At 37.0% G+C, this 19302-nt stretch overlaps 1 protein-coding gene across 2 annotated transcripts; it reads right to left on the reverse strand.

Annotated features, from left to right (window-relative positions):
• Positions 1–3541: 3541 nt before the first annotated feature.
• Positions 3542–16791, reverse strand: LOC129276483 (ileal sodium/bile acid cotransporter-like). Of its 2 annotated transcripts, none has more exons than XM_064109382.1 (6): positions 16440–16791; positions 13906–14260; positions 9608–9801; positions 8631–8835; positions 5586–5941; positions 3542–5462 (listed from the first exon to the last, which is right to left on the reverse strand). In XM_064109382.1, the coding sequence occupies exons 2-6, from the start codon at positions 14170–14172 to the stop codon at positions 5315–5317; spliced, it is 1170 nt and encodes a 389-aa protein (XP_063965452.1). In that variant the 5' UTR covers positions 14173–14260; positions 16440–16791; the 3' UTR covers positions 3542–5314. The 2 variants fall into 2 exon arrangements, with proteins under 2 accessions (XP_063965452.1, XP_063965451.1); XM_064109381.1 differs by having other exon boundaries at positions 3565–5462; positions 16367–16791.
• Positions 16792–19302: the final 2511 nt, after the last annotated feature.

A 19302-nucleotide genomic window follows, 5' to 3' on the forward strand; every position in this document is an offset into this window, starting at 1 on the left:
ACTGTATTCACAGAAGAAAATACTAATATGATAATAAAATATTATGTCCATTGAGCCAAAATGAACTTTGACCATGATCATGTGACCTACGACATGTGCAAACAATCATTCATACTTGATTACCCTTATGTTGATGTTTCATGAGCATAAACTTCCTAAGTTTTGATGCCAATTTAACACATACTCCAGACACGGCCAGAATTCATTGACCTTTAAATGACCTTTGATATTGGTCATGTGACCTGAAACTAGCAAAGGATGTTCAAGGATACTTGATTGCTCTCTTGTCCAAGTTTCATGAACTAGATCCACAAAATTTCAAAGTTATGATGACAATTCCTAAAAAAAAAACCAATATGGCCAAAGTTTGTTGACCCTAGGCCTTAGTGACATTTGACCTTTGTTGTGTGACCTGAAACTTACACATGATATTCAGGAATACATGGTTGCTCTTATGTCCAAGTTTCATGAACTTAATTCATAAACTTTTAAAGTTATGATGATAATTCCTAAACAAGTGGAATGCCTCTGGCCGTCTCACCTGCATCACGCGATTCAATATAGCAGCAGTGCTGATTTTGAAAACTACTATAACTCGCACAAGATGTTCAGTGATACTTGGTTACTCTTATTTCCACGTTTTATGAACTAGACCAATACACTTATAGAGATATGATGGCAATTCAACAAATACCCCCAACGTGGCCAAAGTTCTTTGACCTTACATGACCTTTGACCTTGATCATGTGACCTGAAACTCGCACAGGATGTTCAGTAATACTTGATTACTATTATGTCCAAGTTTTATGAACTAGACCAACACACTTTCAAATTTATGGCTGTAATTCAACAAATACCCCAATTTGGCCAAAGTTCATTGACCCTAAATGACCTTTGACCTTGATCATGTGACCTGAAACTTGCACAGGATGTTCAGTAATACTTGATTACTATTATGTCCAAGTTTCATGAATCAGATCCATAAACTTTCAAAGTTATGATGGTAATTCAATAGATACCCCCAATTCGGCAAAAGTTCATTGACCCTAAATGACCTTTGACCTTGGTCATGTGATGTGAAACTCAAGCAGGATGTTCAGTGATACTTGATTAACCTTATGTATAAGTTTCATGAACTAGGTCCATATACTTTCTAAGTTATGCTGTCATTTCAAAAACTTAACCTCAGGTTAAGATTTGGTGTTGACGCCGCCGCCGCCGCCGCCGTCGGAAAAGCGGCGCCTATAGTCTCACTCTGCTATGCAGGTGAGACAAAAAAACCAACATGGCCAAAGTTAATTGACCATAAGTGACCTTTGACCTTAATCATGTGACCTGAAACTCAAGCAGGATCTTTAGCGGTACACTATTACCCTTATGTCTAAGTTTTATGAACTAGGTCCATATACTTTCAAAGTTATGACAACATTTCAAAAACATAACCTTGGTTAAGATTTCGATATTGATTCCCCCAACAAGGTCTAAGTTCATTGACCCTAAATGACCTTTGACCTTGGTTATGTGACCTGAAACTCAGGCAGGATGTTTAGTAATACTTGATTACCCTTATATTTAAGTTTCATGAACTAGGTCTATATACTTTTGAAGTTAAGATGACATTTCAAAAACTTAACCTTGGTTAAGATTTCAATGTTGACGACGCCGCCGCCGCCGCCGCCGTCGGAAAAGCGGCGCCTATAGTCTCCCTCTGCTATGCAGGCAAGACAAAAATCAAACTCCCTCAACCTATATGAAGTTAATTAAAATTTCAGCCTCACATAAATTACACTATGAAAGAGATAGGGGAAAAAATGACACGGGGGATGGGGGCGATTTGGCCCCCAAAATGCTCAATAGAGCCATGGAAACTAAAACTAGACCAATACACTCACAGAGATATGATGGTAATTCAACAAGTACCCCCAACATGGCCAAAGTTTATTGACCTTACATGACCTTTGACCTTGAAAATGTGACCTAAACTCGCACAGGATGTTCAGAGATACTTGATTACTCTTATGTCCAAGTTTCATGAGTCAGATCCATAAACTTTCAAAGTTATGATGGTAATTCAACAGATACCCCCATTATGGCCAAAGTTCATTGACCTTTGACCTTGGTCATGTGACCTGAAATGCGTACAGGATGTTCAGTGATACTTGATTACTCTTATGTCCAAGTTTTATGAATCAGATCCATAAACTTTCAAAGTTATGATGGTAACTCAACAGATACCCCCAATTCAGCCAAAGTTCATTGACCCTAAATGACCTTTGACCTTAATCATGTGACCTGAAACTTGCACAGGATGTTCAGTGATACTTGATTACTATTATGTTCAAGTTTCATGAATCAGGGGAGCGTTTCATGAAAGGACTTGTCGGACGTTTTATCCAACAAGTCCCACTTTATCCGACAGTTACCATAGTAACAGTACCTCTCAGCCAATCAACATCAGAGAAAGATGTCAGATCTGACAACTTGTCGGATGAAAATGTTGATGAAACACTCCCCTGATCCATAAACTTTCAAAGTTATGATGGTAACTCAACAGATACCCCCAGTTCGGCCAAAGTTCATTGACCCTAAATGACCTTTGACCTTGGTCATGTGACGTGAAACTCGTGCAGGATGTTCAGTGATACTTGATTAACTTTATGTCCAAGTTTCATGAACTAGGTCGATATATTTTCAAAGTTATGACATTTCAAAAACTTAACCTTCGGTTAAGATTTGATGTTGACGCCGCCGCCGTCGGAAAAGCGGCGCCTATAGTCTCACTCTGCTATGCAGGTGAGACAAAAAGGAGCCCTGGGCCCCGTCTTATAAAGAGTTGCGTTGATCTGATCGATTGCAACTACGGACGGCCAGCAATGTCAACATCTATTATGCATGTTTGTTCAAAATATTTTCTAGCTAAGATGCATATTCATGCATTCATCGTTGTCTTGAAATTCACTGTGCTTCTCTTTGTTTACAAAGGACATTGTGCACATTTCCTGTAGAAAACATTATGACACTGATGGCTTTCCATAGAGTTACGACTGATTGGATCAATTGTAACTCTTTGTAAGACGGGGGCACGGGGCCCTGGAAATCCCCATTTATCTCAATGTTAAAGCTTATCCAATGTTGCAGATTTAGACAGTAAGTTGTGAAAAGCATCCCCCAAAAAACAACCAAAAATGGATTTAAAAAAAAAAAAAAAAAAAAAAAAAAAAATTGGATCGGGAGACATTGAAAAAATTTGACTGTGTTTCTTATACTCATACACCCTGTAGATTCATGTAGATGCCTCAAAATTTATAATATCTGCAACATTAATATAGCAATTAATACAATATATCGAAGTGCTGCATACTATTACTCCTGATAGGGCTCTCGAACATTCAACAAATTCCTTTCCACCAAGAACCCATCAACTAAACCTGGGTGGAGATTGGCAAATAGAGATAAACATGAATGTACCTGAATATAATTTTGACCAAGGTGCACTGAATACTGTAAAAATACTGTTAGAACAGAAGTGTGCCCCCCTTTTGAAAGCAAAGATATTTTTTTTTGGCTTGTTGATTTTTTTCAGGGACACAATATCCTTAATTTTTTGGTTAAAACCCTGTGCCCCCCCTCTTTGAAAATCCTGGATCCGCCCCTGCCAAAGTGTATAGTCATGCGGTACATAGCCAATACGCATGTGGGGGCATCGTGGTCTAGTGGTTAAGACTCTCGTCTTTAAATCTGAAGGACGTGTGTTCGATCCAAGCCATGGCGTGTTTTCCTTCAGCAAGAACTTTACCCATATTGTGCTGCACTCAACCCAGGTGAGGTAAATGGGTACCGGCAGGAATTCCTCAAACAGCTGTGCGCACAGGAATTGGTAGACTAGCTTAGCCGGGGAAATTTTAGAGCGCCTTGAGCACCTAGCAAGATGGATAAGTGCGCTATACAAATCCTATATTATTATTTATTATCGCCTACCTATAAAAGCATAGCATTATTCGTCTACATAATAAAGGAAATGATTGCGAATGACCACACACATAAAGTGAGCAAATCTGCAAAAATGCCACATTTTCTGCATTGCCTATTGGTATATTCAAAGGTTATGATTATATTCAGTATTCAAGGCAGTATCCCATCCACAAAATAGCTGCAGTGGAAGCATTAAAACGAGGAGGAAAACTGTCATATAGACTATGTAGGCTATCAACAGTATTTACATCCATAGAATAGCTGCAATGGCAGGTTTAGCTGATAGCTGGCAAAGATGAATCGGGCATCGTAGATATATGGAAAGAGTAGTTGTGTGGGAATGAAAATTTAATATTATAGAGTTTGGAGTTCATATGCTATTAGTTAGAATCCATACATATTGGAATATTCATGATTTTAACATAATTGAATAACAGATATTAAAATAACAACCATCACCAAAGTAACATAAAACAATTTTGCAATACATAAAAAAGAACTGATCTGACCCTGCTGTTCATTGTTTAAACTACATTTTACTGCACTTTATACATGCAGCTAATGTGCTCTAAACCTACACTTTAAAAAAAAAAAATAACCAACCGACCCATTTTTACCCCCAACCAAATAATTTATCAAAGCCTTATTCATGGAATTGATGAAGTAATCGTGGCTAAGTAATTGCACCATATATTGTTACCATGCATGCGTGCACCATGCATGGCACTTAACACATACAATTACACAAAACTTGCACAGCTTACGTTTGACGAACTAGGAATACAGATATCGTCGACTGATAATTTTGCACAGAGGCGCAATAGGACTGGCAAAATTCCGGACGACAGATGAATATTATGGTCCCTAGTCATAAAGCTCAACCCTGGCTGGGTCATTGCGACCTGTTTTGTGTTGAGTAAACCAATTAGACAGACAAATTATGTGTTTATATCTTGTCGACAAATTGTGTCATTCAGGTCACAATTAACATTGCATCTATCTTAGACCCTGATGTGTGAAGTGACCTCAGCGGATATTTAGGCCAGCACCGATGTATACAAAAGCCCTGCAGTGTACTGTGTATATGTGTGACTGGATAATGATCGACAGTAGCATGCAACTTAATTCAAAGACCTTCATAATGAAGAAGGCCGCGAGCAAATCCCGTAGTAACACCGTCAAACAGCGCCTTCTTGAATCCCGGGAGCGTATACCTTTAAATAATAACTTTAGAGCAGAGTTTAGATTAAACTTGAATACTGGCCAAGGACTCTAAAAGATACATTGAAAAAAAAATATGTTAGAAAATGTGTTACTACCTGTTAGCATTCAAATGATTATATCATATGAAAGGTTCCTTGGTGGCTTTTTCTTCAGCATCCCTTAATTCAATCCCCTGCTTGTCATTATCATGATCTCGGAGCCCAATTTCCTTGCCGCCTCCTCTCTGGTCATCCTCGACCTCGCTCTCCATTTCAGGTTTGTAATGTCTGAGAGAAGAAAAATGAATGAAATGAGCTTGTTTCAATTAAGATGAATCATAATTATAATAGGTCAATGAAATGTTATTGTGTATGAAAAAAAACCGAGCATTAAAAAAAGAGCCAACAAACCTGTATATCTTGTAGGCCAACGTCCAGGAGCTGAAACTGAGGATGCTGAACGGTCCAAAGAACATCGGGTAGACTATGACCCCGAGGAACAGCTCCGTGTCGTCCTTGTAGGAGAACGAGATCAGCGTCATCGCGATGCCTATCTGCTGGAGTCCGGTCTCAAAGGCGATGGTACGGGACTGCTTGTGGGGTTGGCAGAGGAGCCTGGCGAGGGTGTAGCCCAGAGACCAGCCGATCCACATGTGGAGGAGCGAGGCGACGTAAAGCTTCCAGGTGGACGCCCAGATGTTCGGGTTGATGAAGACTGTGAGGATGATACTGGTGAGGATACCGAGCATGCCGACTACGCCGAGAGGCTGGATAGACAGAAACATTCCCTTTTTATCATAATTGTATCACATCTTTACCTATACCTGTACAAAAATGCAGTATTGCCCATTCTTACATCAAAGATGATGATGATACTGGTATTATTTAATCAAAATTATATCACATCATTATCTATATACAACTCATTTTAGCATCTACATAAAATGTGGTATTGTAGCACATTTTTGCATCAAAGGTGATGATGATACTGGTGACAATACAAAACATGCCGACGACATCGAGAGGTTAGATAGAGAGATGGACACATTACTATTTCATCATAATTGTATCACATCTTTACTTATACCTGTACAAAAATGCAGTATTGCACATTCTTACATCAAAGGTGATGATGATACTGGTATTATTTAATCAAAATTATATCACATCATTATCTATATACATGTACAACTCATTTTCGCATCTACATAAGATGTGGTATTGTTGCACATTTTTGCATCACAGGTGATGATGATACTGGTGACAATACCGAGCATACCGACTACGCCGAGAGGCTGGATAGAGAGATGGATCATGGAAACATTTGTATAATTTAATCAAAATATTTGCATCACATCATTACCTAGATGCAACACATTTTAGCATCTAAATAATATGCGGTATTGTTGCACATTATTACATCAATGATGATACTGGTGACAACACATGTACCAAGCATACCGACCCAGCACCACAAAACCCACAAAAAGTCGCACTGTGTGATTTTCAATTGGAGCCATTTGAGAGTATTTTGGTCAGAACGTTCAAATTTAAGATTTTGGGGGTTTTCTGAAAGAGTATACATGTACTCTCCAATATTTACTGCAAAAATTTGGATGTATCAATCAAAACTAAAGTGCTATTTTTGAGTGGTTTTATTATACCTATATTTGTATTTTTGCGTTAATTGTAATCATGTTTTATTTTCACGAAAACCTGAAATATTCATCTCTCTTTGAACTCCTATCAATTTAAAACAGGATAACTTCTAACATTGATACTTGTTCAAACTAATGGACAGGATGTACCTAATTAGTGTGTGAACTTTGGGGGCAAGCTGATAATTCCTTCTATTGAAATTATATTGATTTTTTCATCTTCCTTTTGTCTACAATACACAATAGTGGAAGAGTATAAAGCGCTCTTCAATAGACTAGGAATTTTTAATCACCCTTTTCTCAAAAGGAGTGTTCCATGGTAGTGAACATTCTCCTCTTAATTGTGTGGGTTAGGATCAATCATTGTGCATGAGTTATGTATCATTATAAAGCTTAGAGTATCCTCTTTCAGAAGGGCTATTTAAATGGATGCTCCAGGCTGAAAATATTTATATCTAAATAAATAGAGTAAAAATCACAGAACAAAATGTTGAAATTTCATCAAAATCTGATAACAAATGGCGAAGTTATTGAATTTCAAAGTTAAGCAATATTTTGTGAAACAGTGATATGCACATCATCATGAATATTCATTAGGTGGGCTGATGATGTCACATCCCACCTTCCCCTTTCTTATGTTATTACATGAAATCTTAATTGCTTCACTATTTCATGCACGTATGTGTGAATGATATGTCTCCCTTATAATGAAAAAAGTTGCAGCAATGAATATCTAATGCACTTAATCAGCTTTCAATCCATTTTTTTTTAATAGTTTTTTAAAAAGAAACTGTGAATAAACCTAATTTCATATAATAAAATACAAAAAAAAAGTGGGGATATCGGGTATGACATCATCAATTTGCTCATTGAATATTCATGAAGACAAGCCTAGAACTGTTTAACCAAAATAATGCAAAACTTTAAAATCTCATAACTTTGTTATTCCTTGTTCATTTTTGATCAAATTTTCAGTATTTTGTTTGTCTGATTTTTCTATATCTATTTAAATTATCCTCAGCCTGGAGTATTCCTTTACCTAAAATTTCATTTTTGCTGACTTTCTGTGGGTTTTGTGGTGCCTGATCATATCTGCTCTTGCGACAGTTGCTCCTACTAAAAATGAAGACATAAAAGCCATACACAATTATCTCAAACTTCAAACTAACAGTATTAATCTTAATCCTAATCCTCATATTGATTCTGATCCGTAAATCCCATCACGATCCTAACCTTCACATTTCATTCTCTGAGAAATTAGCAGAGCAATTGTCTCTGGGGCAAATAAATATCTCCTTACCAATTTTATTACCATTACCTACAGAATGCATTTTAGCTTGGAATAAAATGTGGCATTTTCTCACATTTTAAATAAATTTTGATGCCTCTCTCAATTGGCCTTAAATATTTGTTGTGCCATTATTATATTTTTTTGTCATTTGAGCTGTAATATGAAAAAAATCTCCTCTACAATGGAAAAGTGCCCTTGCTCTAAAAATATTGACATTCAAATCATGTAAAAGCAACTCCATACATAAATCAATATCAGCTGTTTGTGACCCCCCCCCCCCCAAGTGGCTACAGACATCCAGGTACAGATCTGAAGGTACTCAAGGGGAATTGTGCCCACTTTCTTGAAGGCCTTTTAGGGGGTATTTGTTTTTTCAATGGGGAAAGTGGCTCTAATGGCTGTGACGTTAGACCTCCATGTTTCTATGCTTATTCAAAAAATTCATGTACCCCCCACCATGGCTTTTGGTATTTTATCCTTTATCATCTCATCACAAAGTCGACTCACCTTGCCGATAAAAATCCCCCACTTCCTCGACTTCCATCTGATCAGGATACCGAGACCGACGGGGCCGATGAACGATACCAGGGCAATAATGATGTCCTTGTACGGTATAACGGCCCCTCTGTCCGTCCACCGTCGGCCATAGATGAACAGGTTGAGCGGCATCGAGCCTAGCGTTATTACCGTTGATATCGTTGTCATCACCACGCTGATATTGGATAAAAATAAAGAAGCATTGCAAATTCATAGACAATCACTTTAATGAAATGACTTAAGTATTTGATAAACTGATAGTATAAAACTGTCATATATGTGTGGTGGCAAGTGTCGATTGGGCACCCGATCAAATTAAATTTTGATGTGAAATAGGTACATTTATCTAATAAAACACATTTTCAGTTTACTGTACGTCCTTCACACCACAACCTTATGGTCTGTAATGAAATGGAAAAGAGACATATAGGCCCGAATTCACAAAGGTGGTTTTGAAAACCCACGGTTGAATCCATGGTTTATGCAAATTTCCTGTATAAATTACGCTTAATTTAGCACGTATCGGGCGCGTGTATCAGATATGTCCAATGCTGCTGAGCGCTTTTGTCACAGTGCGCCAAATTGACACCTGTTACCATGGTTAAATACGCTATTCTGTTCATGAGTCCACTGTTTGAAGAGTGGACTCATTAATTCAAAACAGTGGACCCATGAATAATATAGCATGGATAACCACGGCAACAGGCGTCAATTTGGCACACTGTGACAAAAGCGCGCATCAGCAATTCAGCATTGGACATTTTCTAATATACGCGGTAAAATAAGCGTATTTTATACAGGCCATCTGCATAAACCATGGACTCAACCGTGGGTTTTCAAAACCACCTTTGTGAATTCGGGTCATCGGCTTCAAGAAACTTGCCGAATCCCCCACAGGATTATCATCATTATCATACAAACGTTGATCATTTTCATCATCTACTCACCTGAGGCAAACGTCACCATCTGTCCAGTAGGTGAAGAGGTTTGAGGTTGTTCCTCCGGGACTCGAAGCTGCAATGAGTATACCCAGAGCATGGGGTGGCTCCATCCGAAGCACAATCGCCAGGACGAATCCTATCAGAGGCATCAGTATAACCTGACAGACGAACCCTATACCGACCCCAACAGGTCGACGGAGCTACATCGGAAAAGAAAGACAGGAAATATACAATATGGATATTATTATATTAGATTCAATTTAAAATAAAACCAAGATAAGTTGAAAGATTTGATCAAAGTAAACCATCATCCTTATTACCCCTATCACCTAGCATTCAATTGAGGAAAAAGAAATAATGTCACTGTTACATGTACATGTAGGTGGCCTCGCCACCCTATCCCTTTAAAGGGGAATCCAACCCAAATAAAAACATGTTTTTATAAGGAAAAGAAAAATCAGACAAGTTGATAGGTGAAAGTTTGAACAATACTGGACAACAGGAAGAAAGTTACGAATTTTTAAAAGTTGTAAATATTGGTAATCACTATACCCATGAAGACTTCAAATTGGCCGCATATGGGATGTCATAGTGATGTAGGGCAAGGACTACTCTTCCATGTACTCCAATACATATTATGGCTAAAATGTAATTTTTCCCAAAAGTTTTATTTCAAATTATATTTTTCTTTCATGAGGACATAAAACAATATACTACCTGGGTTATATTTAGATTACTGCCCCAGGGGAATGGGTACTTAGGAGAAAACCACTAATCCCTGATAATAAAGTACATGGCCTATGGGAAAGTTGTCCTTGCCCATTGTCATGATTTACTTACCCAGTTGCCAATTTGGAATCTACATAGTATAAGTGATCTCAGTTTTAAAGCAGCTATAACTTTCTTATTGCTTGTCCGATTTCTTTCAAACTTTCACCATTCTGTTTAATTTATTTTTTCTCCTTCCCCACACAACTTTTTATGACCAAGGCTGAATTCCCCTTTCAGGTTATTCTGCCTGGGCACTTGAGATTGCTATATGTATACCTAGAGCATGGGGTGGCTGCTCCGAAGCACAATAGCCAGGACGAATCCTCTCAGAGGCATCAGTATAACCTGACATACGAACCCTATACCGATCCCAACAGGTAGATAAAGCTATCAGGTAAAAGTAAGAAAAATGGCCAGGATAATAATAATAATAATAATAATAATTAACATTTATATAGCGCTTAATACAACAGTTTCTAAGCGCATTGGAAAGAGAAAAAAGAGGTAGCAAAATACAGTGAAAGAGAACAGGATATGGAATTAAGAGGACTGCTTAATGAGGTAAGATTTGAGGAGTGTTTTGAAAGATTCGACAATGGATGCATTACGGATGGAGATGGGGAGATTGTTCCAGAGTTTAGGGGCAAGAGCAACAAAACTTGTCCAGAACAATCTATAGATGAATTCAAATCCACTGTTGATAATTTGGTTCCAGATAACAACAAAAGTCACTCGAATTAAGCAAAGAAATAGAGAGCAGATAGAGGAGCTGCCAACAGGTTGAGCGCTCTTAATGATTGACGGTACCGGTACTACAGGATGAATATCATAAGAGGCATCAGTATAGCCTGACATATAAAAACATACCCTGATGAAATTGAACTGAATTATGAACAATGTACGATAATACAACAGCAGCGGACTGTTTCAGAACAGGACGTGAGAAAACACCATATACAAAGACTTTGTACACAAAATCAGTATTTTTATTAATTTCGGATCTGACATGCACTTTACATAAATAGATCTTGGGGTGTGTTTATGCTTCCATTGCGAGGACAGAATCAGCGTTTTCAAATGTCGATTCAAATTGCCGATCGTAAACGTGGTTCTGGGAGTGCTGTTTATGCTTCACTTTTCAGAGGCGAAATCACGAACTCCAGCTGGCTTCGCATCGTAATTTTCGTTGAGCAGGAAAGCCAGGTCAAATTGGGCGCGCCCTTTTTCGAAAGTTTTTTTTTTCCCAGAGTTGTTATGGGGAAGGTACGTTGACTGTTATTTAAACATCGAACAATTTCCGATATTTTAGTCATTGCATGGAGCTACTTGACATAGCCATATATTTTCCAACATGGTGAGGATAATAGTGAGAAAAAATAAAGAATATTAAAGTATACATAATAAAATAATAAAACATCTATTTGTTCATGGGCATCTGGCGATGTCTCCTCATTATAACTCATGTTCCAGGTTTTTTTTTGTAGATCCCTCAACATTCATCGTGATGACAAATTGGAAGAGTAATACTAGTGATAGTACTTAAATCAATTATCACACATGCAAATGTAAGAAGGGAGATGAGAGGTAATTCCGTGGAGGTAACATGCGACCATGGAGCAATGCGACTGCATTTGCCCGCGGATTTTCATCTCACCGGAAGCATGCACCAAATGACGTCATTTAAACACGTTTACGATCGTGGTTCTGTTTATACTTCCCCAGAAAGCCTGATTCTGGTCAAATGTCGTTTACAAACGCACCTTTTTGTGAGTTTACGATCGGCGTTTTGAAACAGCGTTTAAATGAAAGTAAGCATGGACGCAACCGTGTTTCGGACTAATCACGTATGGAAACGCTGATTCTGGCCTGAAAAGTGGAAGCATAAACACGGCCTAAGTACAATATGTTGTGTCATTTCAGAACTGTGTGCCAGGGCTTGCAAATCTGCTCTCAAATGATGCGTAAAACTTGAAAGTAAAATTCAGTGAGTTTTAGGGTTACGGTTAAGAATAAGATGAATAGTGTGATAAACAAGCATTAAAAGTTACTGTAATGGTATAGGGCAGGCCCTATGCCCCTTTTGCATGAAATTGTATTGATTGCAAGGTTGTATCCTACACAATAGCAAATCACATCAACGTTCCAGCTGCAATCAAGAATGATATTACCATCAAAGTGTACAAGTTTATACCACAGGGCCAAGATTCCCTGTAACTCTAAGAGAGTATGTCTTGAAACATAGTCAGTGGCTTTCACTGACCACTGTATTCATCATTACCTGCTGAAATACACTGTACTTGCATCAGATTGGCTCATACCAAAATAAAGAAGTGTTTGGTGCCGCAAAATCGTAAAATAGCCTTAAAAATGGACACGCTGAAGCTTTTCGACATGCACTCATCGGAGTAAAATCGCATGAATGACTAAAACGCTAGAGCAAAACAATATATAATGGAACTGAAACTAGACAAAATGACTAAAACAAAACGCTGGAGCAAAACAATATATAATGGAATCAAAACTAAACAAACTAGATTGTCTAGTTTTGGTTCTATTATACAGTGCGTCCCAGAAAAAACGAAACCAAGATTAAGCGATGATTTATCATAGCTTAATCACAAATACAATAGACAAATGACCTACCAATGTAAAGCTTAGAATCTCTTCTTTCATCTGATATATATTACTTAGATTATTCCCCATTCACGCATGAGTGAGCAAAAACAATTTGAAGAAAGGATACCAAAAACTCATTTGGCGGGGGGTATCTGAATTTCAAAACAAAAATCACATGCCTAAGAAGTTCAATATCTGCTCTTTTATTTGATACATTAATCACATAAAATGGTCAAGAAGTAAAAAAGTTATGTTCCCTCGAAACAATGCTTGTATTTTTATAATTTCATTAAATAAACGTGTTTTCACCGGTTTCCCACAGAAGCTATCGCATGGTTAACAAAAGACTTAATGCATGGCTGATCGTCAACAAAACGGAGTGTCAAGTGAGTTTGAACGCTAGCCTGTAGAACCTCTTAATTTTATGAAATTATTGAAATTCAAGCCTTATTTCAAATAACCAGAACTTTGTTAATTCTTGACCATTTTCTGTAATTGAGGTATCAAATTAAAGAGCAGATATTGAACTTTCTAAAAATGTGGTTTTCTCTTTGAAACCCAGATACAGCCCGCCAAATGTCTTTTTGGTATCCCCTCTTCAAATTGTTTTTGCTCACTCATGCGTGAATGAGAAATAATCTAAGTAATTTCAGATGAAAGAGGAGATTTTAAGCTTTACAATGGTAGGTCATCTGTCTATTGTATTTGTGATTAAGTGATGTAAAATCATCAATAAAACTCGGTTTCTTTTTTTGTGGGACGCACTGTATATTGTTTTGCTCTAGCGTTTTAGTCATTCATGCGATTTTACTCCGATGAGTGCATGTCGAAAAGCTTCATACCGAAATATTTCTTAGAAAATTTCTGACTATTTGTATCAAGAAATGTTCCCCTGGTCTCTTTAGATTTATACCTACAACTATTTTGAAGTCTTTAAACTCGATGGCAGCTCCCATCCCGACCATGGTGAGTCCGAGAGTAACCATCAACACATACTGGTTGGCAAGCTTTAGAGCTTCGATATTCCTGGCACTGTTTGTCTCATTACTGCTACTGTTATTCAATGTGACGTTCATCCCATAGCTCCCGTTGACCTTGTAGTGACCCGTAACATCTGACGGGCTTGGTGCCCCTATGGTAGAGGACATCGCCTCTATGGCTCTCGTGGTGAGTTCAATAGCCATCTGGATATTAACCACCTGTCTACTGACTTATGTGATTACCATAAGTTTTTCACAGAGATGTCCCAGTTGCAGAAGTCATAGGGTTAATCTGCAGAGAAAGTAATAGCAAATGAAACTTGGAATGAAATTGGCATGGAGTCATGAAGATTCTGATGCCTATGCAAATGAGACATATTCATGTTTGTGGATTGCTCAGGCAAAACATTGATGACGATTTTGATGAGGATGATGACACTGTGTTTGATACGATTGAATTTATGAAGTGTTTGGTAATATGATCCACTACCATAACAGAGAATGAAGTTAGGGGTCTATATCATAAACTTATGAATGAGTGATCAAAATTCCTGAATCGTGTGTATTTATTGAATGGGTGCACGCACAGCTACATTAATCTCTAGACATGAGGCACCGTTTTTTTTTTTTTCAATCTGAAAATGACTGGCCGAGTTTTTTTTCTTCCAAATCCAAGAGAAAAATCTTTATCTAGCAACAATGTTTATGACCCATTTCTTTTACTTTTTTAATGAGATTTTTGGCACACTTCATTCATAAGAGAATAAGGAACATTTTAAAATGAACATATTTGTAACATAAAAATAAAATCATGTTTTGTTAGATCTAGTCTAAAATGTTTGGTGCACAAACATGGGGCCAATATGTATGGTAGTGGATCATATTACCGAACACTTTTCATGAATTCAATCATATCAAACACATTATTCTCATAAAATTCACCAAACTTTTAACATAAATACACAATTACCTACAAAATATAAATATATATGTGAAAATTTTGCCGAAATCGTTTTTCCTTTTTACGATATTAGCTTCTAATCGGACCCCTCTTCGCACGTGAAGTATTTTGGTCACTTGAAAAAGGTATCATATTACCGAACGTGTGTTTTCTGTGGGAAAAGTTGAAAAAACAACAAAAATACTTATGAGCTATTTTGACCATATTTTATTATTGTTAGAATATTAAGACTTTGAAAATGTGTTTTTGACCATTTTTCATCAATTTCTATTCAAGTTCTCTTTGGAAGGATGTTGCGAAATTTTGAGCGTATGAATTTTTTTTCTGATGCGTGCGTTCGGTAATACAAGGCCGGTCGGTAATACAATCACTCACTATACTAGACCCAATAGTTTTTATTGAAGATTTTTTTTTAATGTAACAGCTCACGTCCCTGGTTAGTCCTAACGCATTCACACTAGGCCTAGGCCTATAGAATGTTAAAGTTATGGCAAGTTCTTTCTAAAAATAATTAGAAAAAAAACAAAGAAAGGAGAGGAATGATTTTAAAGGACACGTCGAAGAAAAGAAAGAAAATAATAGTAGGCCTAACGAGTTGGCGGTGTCTTAGTCAAATATGACTGGTCGCCATTAATATCCAACAAACAACAAGTTCTCTCAAGTCTGCGCAGTCCCCCTTCTTGTCTGCACAAACGCGTATCTGCACGATTCTAGTATAGCAAGATCCCCTAAGTCTGCCCAGTCCCCCTTGACTTTTCTGCGCACTCGTGTATCTGCGCGATTAGTAAAAGGAGATACGCAACGGACACAAACTTTACACATAGTCAATCATAGACAGATAGATCTATTATTCATTAAAAAAGGTGGGAAAATAATGAATTTGGGGCATTTCATGTGACGGACTAAAAAAAATGCAAATGCAGCCTTTCTCATCATCAAAATACCCGAATTACGAATCGTGTGCAAAGTGAATGGTTGCGCAGACATAGGGTAGGCCTACCATTTTTTTTTCAATCTGAAAATGACTGCCCGAGGTTTTTTCCAAGAAAATCCTAGTAATTATCTGATTATAAAAACTAAAAGCCTTATTTCTTTCAACTTTTTATATTATCTGGTAGTTTGAGTGGTACACTTACTCATAATAAGGAACATCATTATCTGAAAGATTTTGTGAAATAAAAAAGAAATTCATGTTAAATCTTAACTCAAATTATTACGTTCGCTGACTTGGGGACCACCATCATTTTTAGTGATAGTAGTAGTACCGGTACCGTAGTAGGCCGAACGTTAGTGAAGTAACCGTGGCGTTACCGATAATACTATTTAGTCGTTAAGTTTTTAGGAATAGGAGGTCTAGTCCCTAGATCAGTTAACTCCTGACTCGATCACTCTGTTCTACGGTACTGGTATATGATGAATTTAAATCTTCCCACTGACCTGGGTGAATAGGATGAGTAGAGTTTGTGAAAGCTAGGTACATTTTGATGAGAGCGAGGAGAGATGGACTCACCAGAGAGTAGCGGCATTCTCCGACTCACCCGGGTACCAGTTACCCCGGCCCCGGGCGCGGGCCCGCCGCGCGCGCCCCGGGGCGCCGGCTAGGTACGTCCATGGGGCTCCGCGTCGCGGTTCGGTAGAGTACTTGACTTGTTATTGTATCTTTGATGGGGAAAAATGATGGAAACATTCTCATGTGGGTCTATTCAGTTACAGTTTGCCATTTAATTGCCTTCTGATGTTGCAATCTTGCACATTGATTTCGTATAATTAAATTAGCCTATCATGATAATTAGTTTTCTCCTTCAAATGAGAGAAGTTGATAACAGGCAATAATTCTTGGATTACATTTATATAATAATCATGAGTAATAAATAATGGTGCAATATGGAAAGCTTGAAAAACAAAACATACATAAGTTATCCCTCCAAAATTAATTCAGCGTGTAAAGCAAATCAAACAATAAACAATTAAATAAATACCCAAAAAAATGCATCACTTCTTGTGACATTACTCATACTCATAGTGTGCCTATAAAATAATTTGTGCGGGTTTTTCCGTTCTCGTTTTTAAAGGAGAATGAAACTCTTGGAGCAAGTTAGCTTTTGTGAAAGCAGCAAAATCAAAGAATAAGATCAACAAAACTTTGAGTAAAATAGGACTAGCAATAAAAGAGTTATGAGCATTTGAATGTCGAGATCACTAATGCTATGGAGATCCTCCCATTGGCAATGCGACCAAGATCTGTGATGTCACACACGTACAACTCTGATCTCCCATTTGGACACTGAAAATATACCCCAAAACATCTCTTTTTGCTCATTCTAATCATATGACAAACGATTCATCAATGATATAATGTTGTGAAACCTCTGTACTTGTCATCTCATAAAGAAAACACCTCACCTTGTGATAGACTCTATAAAAGTGAAAATATAAGTGAAATAAGTACTATATATAAAGTAATGAGGGAGTTGTACGTGTGTGATATCACAGATCTTGGTCGCATTGCCGTTGGGAGGATCTACATGGCACTAGTGATCTCAATATTCGAATGCTCATAACTTTCTTATTATTCATTCAATCTTCCTCAAACTTTCAACAATATTTTTCTTTGATTTTTCTCTTTGATATGGATTCAGCTGGTTTCAAGGGTTTCATCCAATGGCACCCTACATGTTACGACCGAGGAAAAATAAGGAGAACACATGAAAAAAAAAAAAACAAGGAGAAAACGGGTGACTTATTATTTTTGTTTATTAATATCATGTCAAAATCTATCACAAAATTTGATTTTTGTAGAAAAAGGGTCAGTAAAAATCTTTACTCGCTCGATTCACCTTTATAATCTTGTACACCGAAACAGACAAGCAAGCCAAGCAGGAAAATAATAATAATGAAAAAAATAATAAATCACTGCCATTTTGTATAGAATTGAATAGATCGAATTTCATTACCAAATCTCACTGCCAAGCACATTAGCATTAAACATACAGTATAATACATCACACACAAAATTATTTGAAAGCTTAGTCCCAAATACCGGTCCACATCAGCTAGTGTAAGTTGAAACAACACCAGTTAAGAATAAAACCGAAATTGATTTAACACTGATTTGTCTTGCATGCTTAAACGCAAAATTGGTGTTAGCCTAACGCCAAATCGGTGTTGTTTCAACACCTCTCTGGTGTGGACCGATATAGATACCAGGCTAGCTGGTGTTAAATTAACACCGGCGTTTTTGCAGTATGTATCAACGGGCGTACCGATGGGGAGGGGCTTGGGACCATGGGTTTATTTCCAATTCGTCTAGCCAATTCGTCCAATTGCCAACTCGTCTATCATTTGGTCTACCATCAGTTCGTCCACTCACCACTTAGAATAATATACAGAATAGAATAGTAATAATAATAATAATAATATTTTACTTATATAGCGCATAATATTCGTGATCTCTATGCGCTTAACAAATCAATCATTTATTACATAAGAAATCAAGCGAATTGTTAATATGGTTTTAATTAAATCAAAATATTATTCTACATTAAACTAAGTATTATGCTACATTGAAATATACATTAAATTTACATTACACTGCATTCTATTTGCTAACACATGATATCATTACATGGTATTAATTTGGTACTGAACATATTGAGTAAAACTATATATTAAACTATATTACGCTACAACAATGAAAAAAGATAGGTCTTGATTGATGTCTTGGAATTAGCTGTTGAGGTGGCTTCACGTAGTTGGGGTGGTAGAGAGTTCCATAAATGTGATGCAAGGGTGGTGAAGGCACGTTCTCCATAGTACTTGTTGACTCTGGGAGTTTGGAGAAGGTTTAGATTGGCAGAACGGAGCTTTCTGTTATTTATTTATTGGCAATACATAATTGGCAGCCAGTGGTTGAATACATGTTTACAAAATATAAGATCATACAAAGATATTTTACAAAGAGTGGATGAATTAAAAAAATGCATTTAATACATAAGAGATTAAATCACACAAAGATTTTCATTATGACGGATCTAATTACATAAAGGAGTTCTAATTAAGTGTAAGTGAAATTATAAATCGCATTGAATCAAATATTGCATAAATAGACAGAAGAATGCATAATGAAATCAACTGGTAAAACAAAGAAAATCATATTCAGGAGGTCAGCACAAATCTAATTATAGATCAAGTATTAGAAGATTCATTATACTGATTGATAAGCAAACAACATAAATGTGTAACAATCTCATTAATGTTGCATTGTATCAAATAAATAAAAAGAAATTAATGGAATGATAGCTTCAAAGGAAATGCATAATGGTCTACTTTCATTTAGTCTAATGCCATTCCGTCTAACAACCAGGTGGTCCAAT

This window comes from Lytechinus pictus, chromosome 14 (assembly GCF_037042905.1).
Source record: "Lytechinus pictus isolate F3 Inbred chromosome 14, Lp3.0, whole genome shotgun sequence".
In the NCBI taxonomy this organism is placed as follows: Eukaryota; Metazoa; Echinodermata; class Echinoidea; order Temnopleuroida; family Toxopneustidae; genus Lytechinus; species Lytechinus pictus.

Bases quoted from the DNA above. Each gene is read 5' to 3' on its own strand.
- LOC129276483 (XM_064109382.1), bottom strand. From the start codon at position 14,172: ATGGCTATTGAACTCACCACGAGAGCCATAGAGGCGATGTCCTCTACC. The intron at 8,836-9,607 runs GTGAGTAGATGA...ATCCAATATCAG, and splicing joins GATGGTGACGTTTGCCTCAG to CGTGGTGATGACAACGATAT. The intron at 5,942-8,630 runs GTGAGTCGACTT...CTGTCTATCCAG, and splicing joins GGGGGATTTTTATCGGCAAG to CCTCTCGGCGTAGTCGGCAT.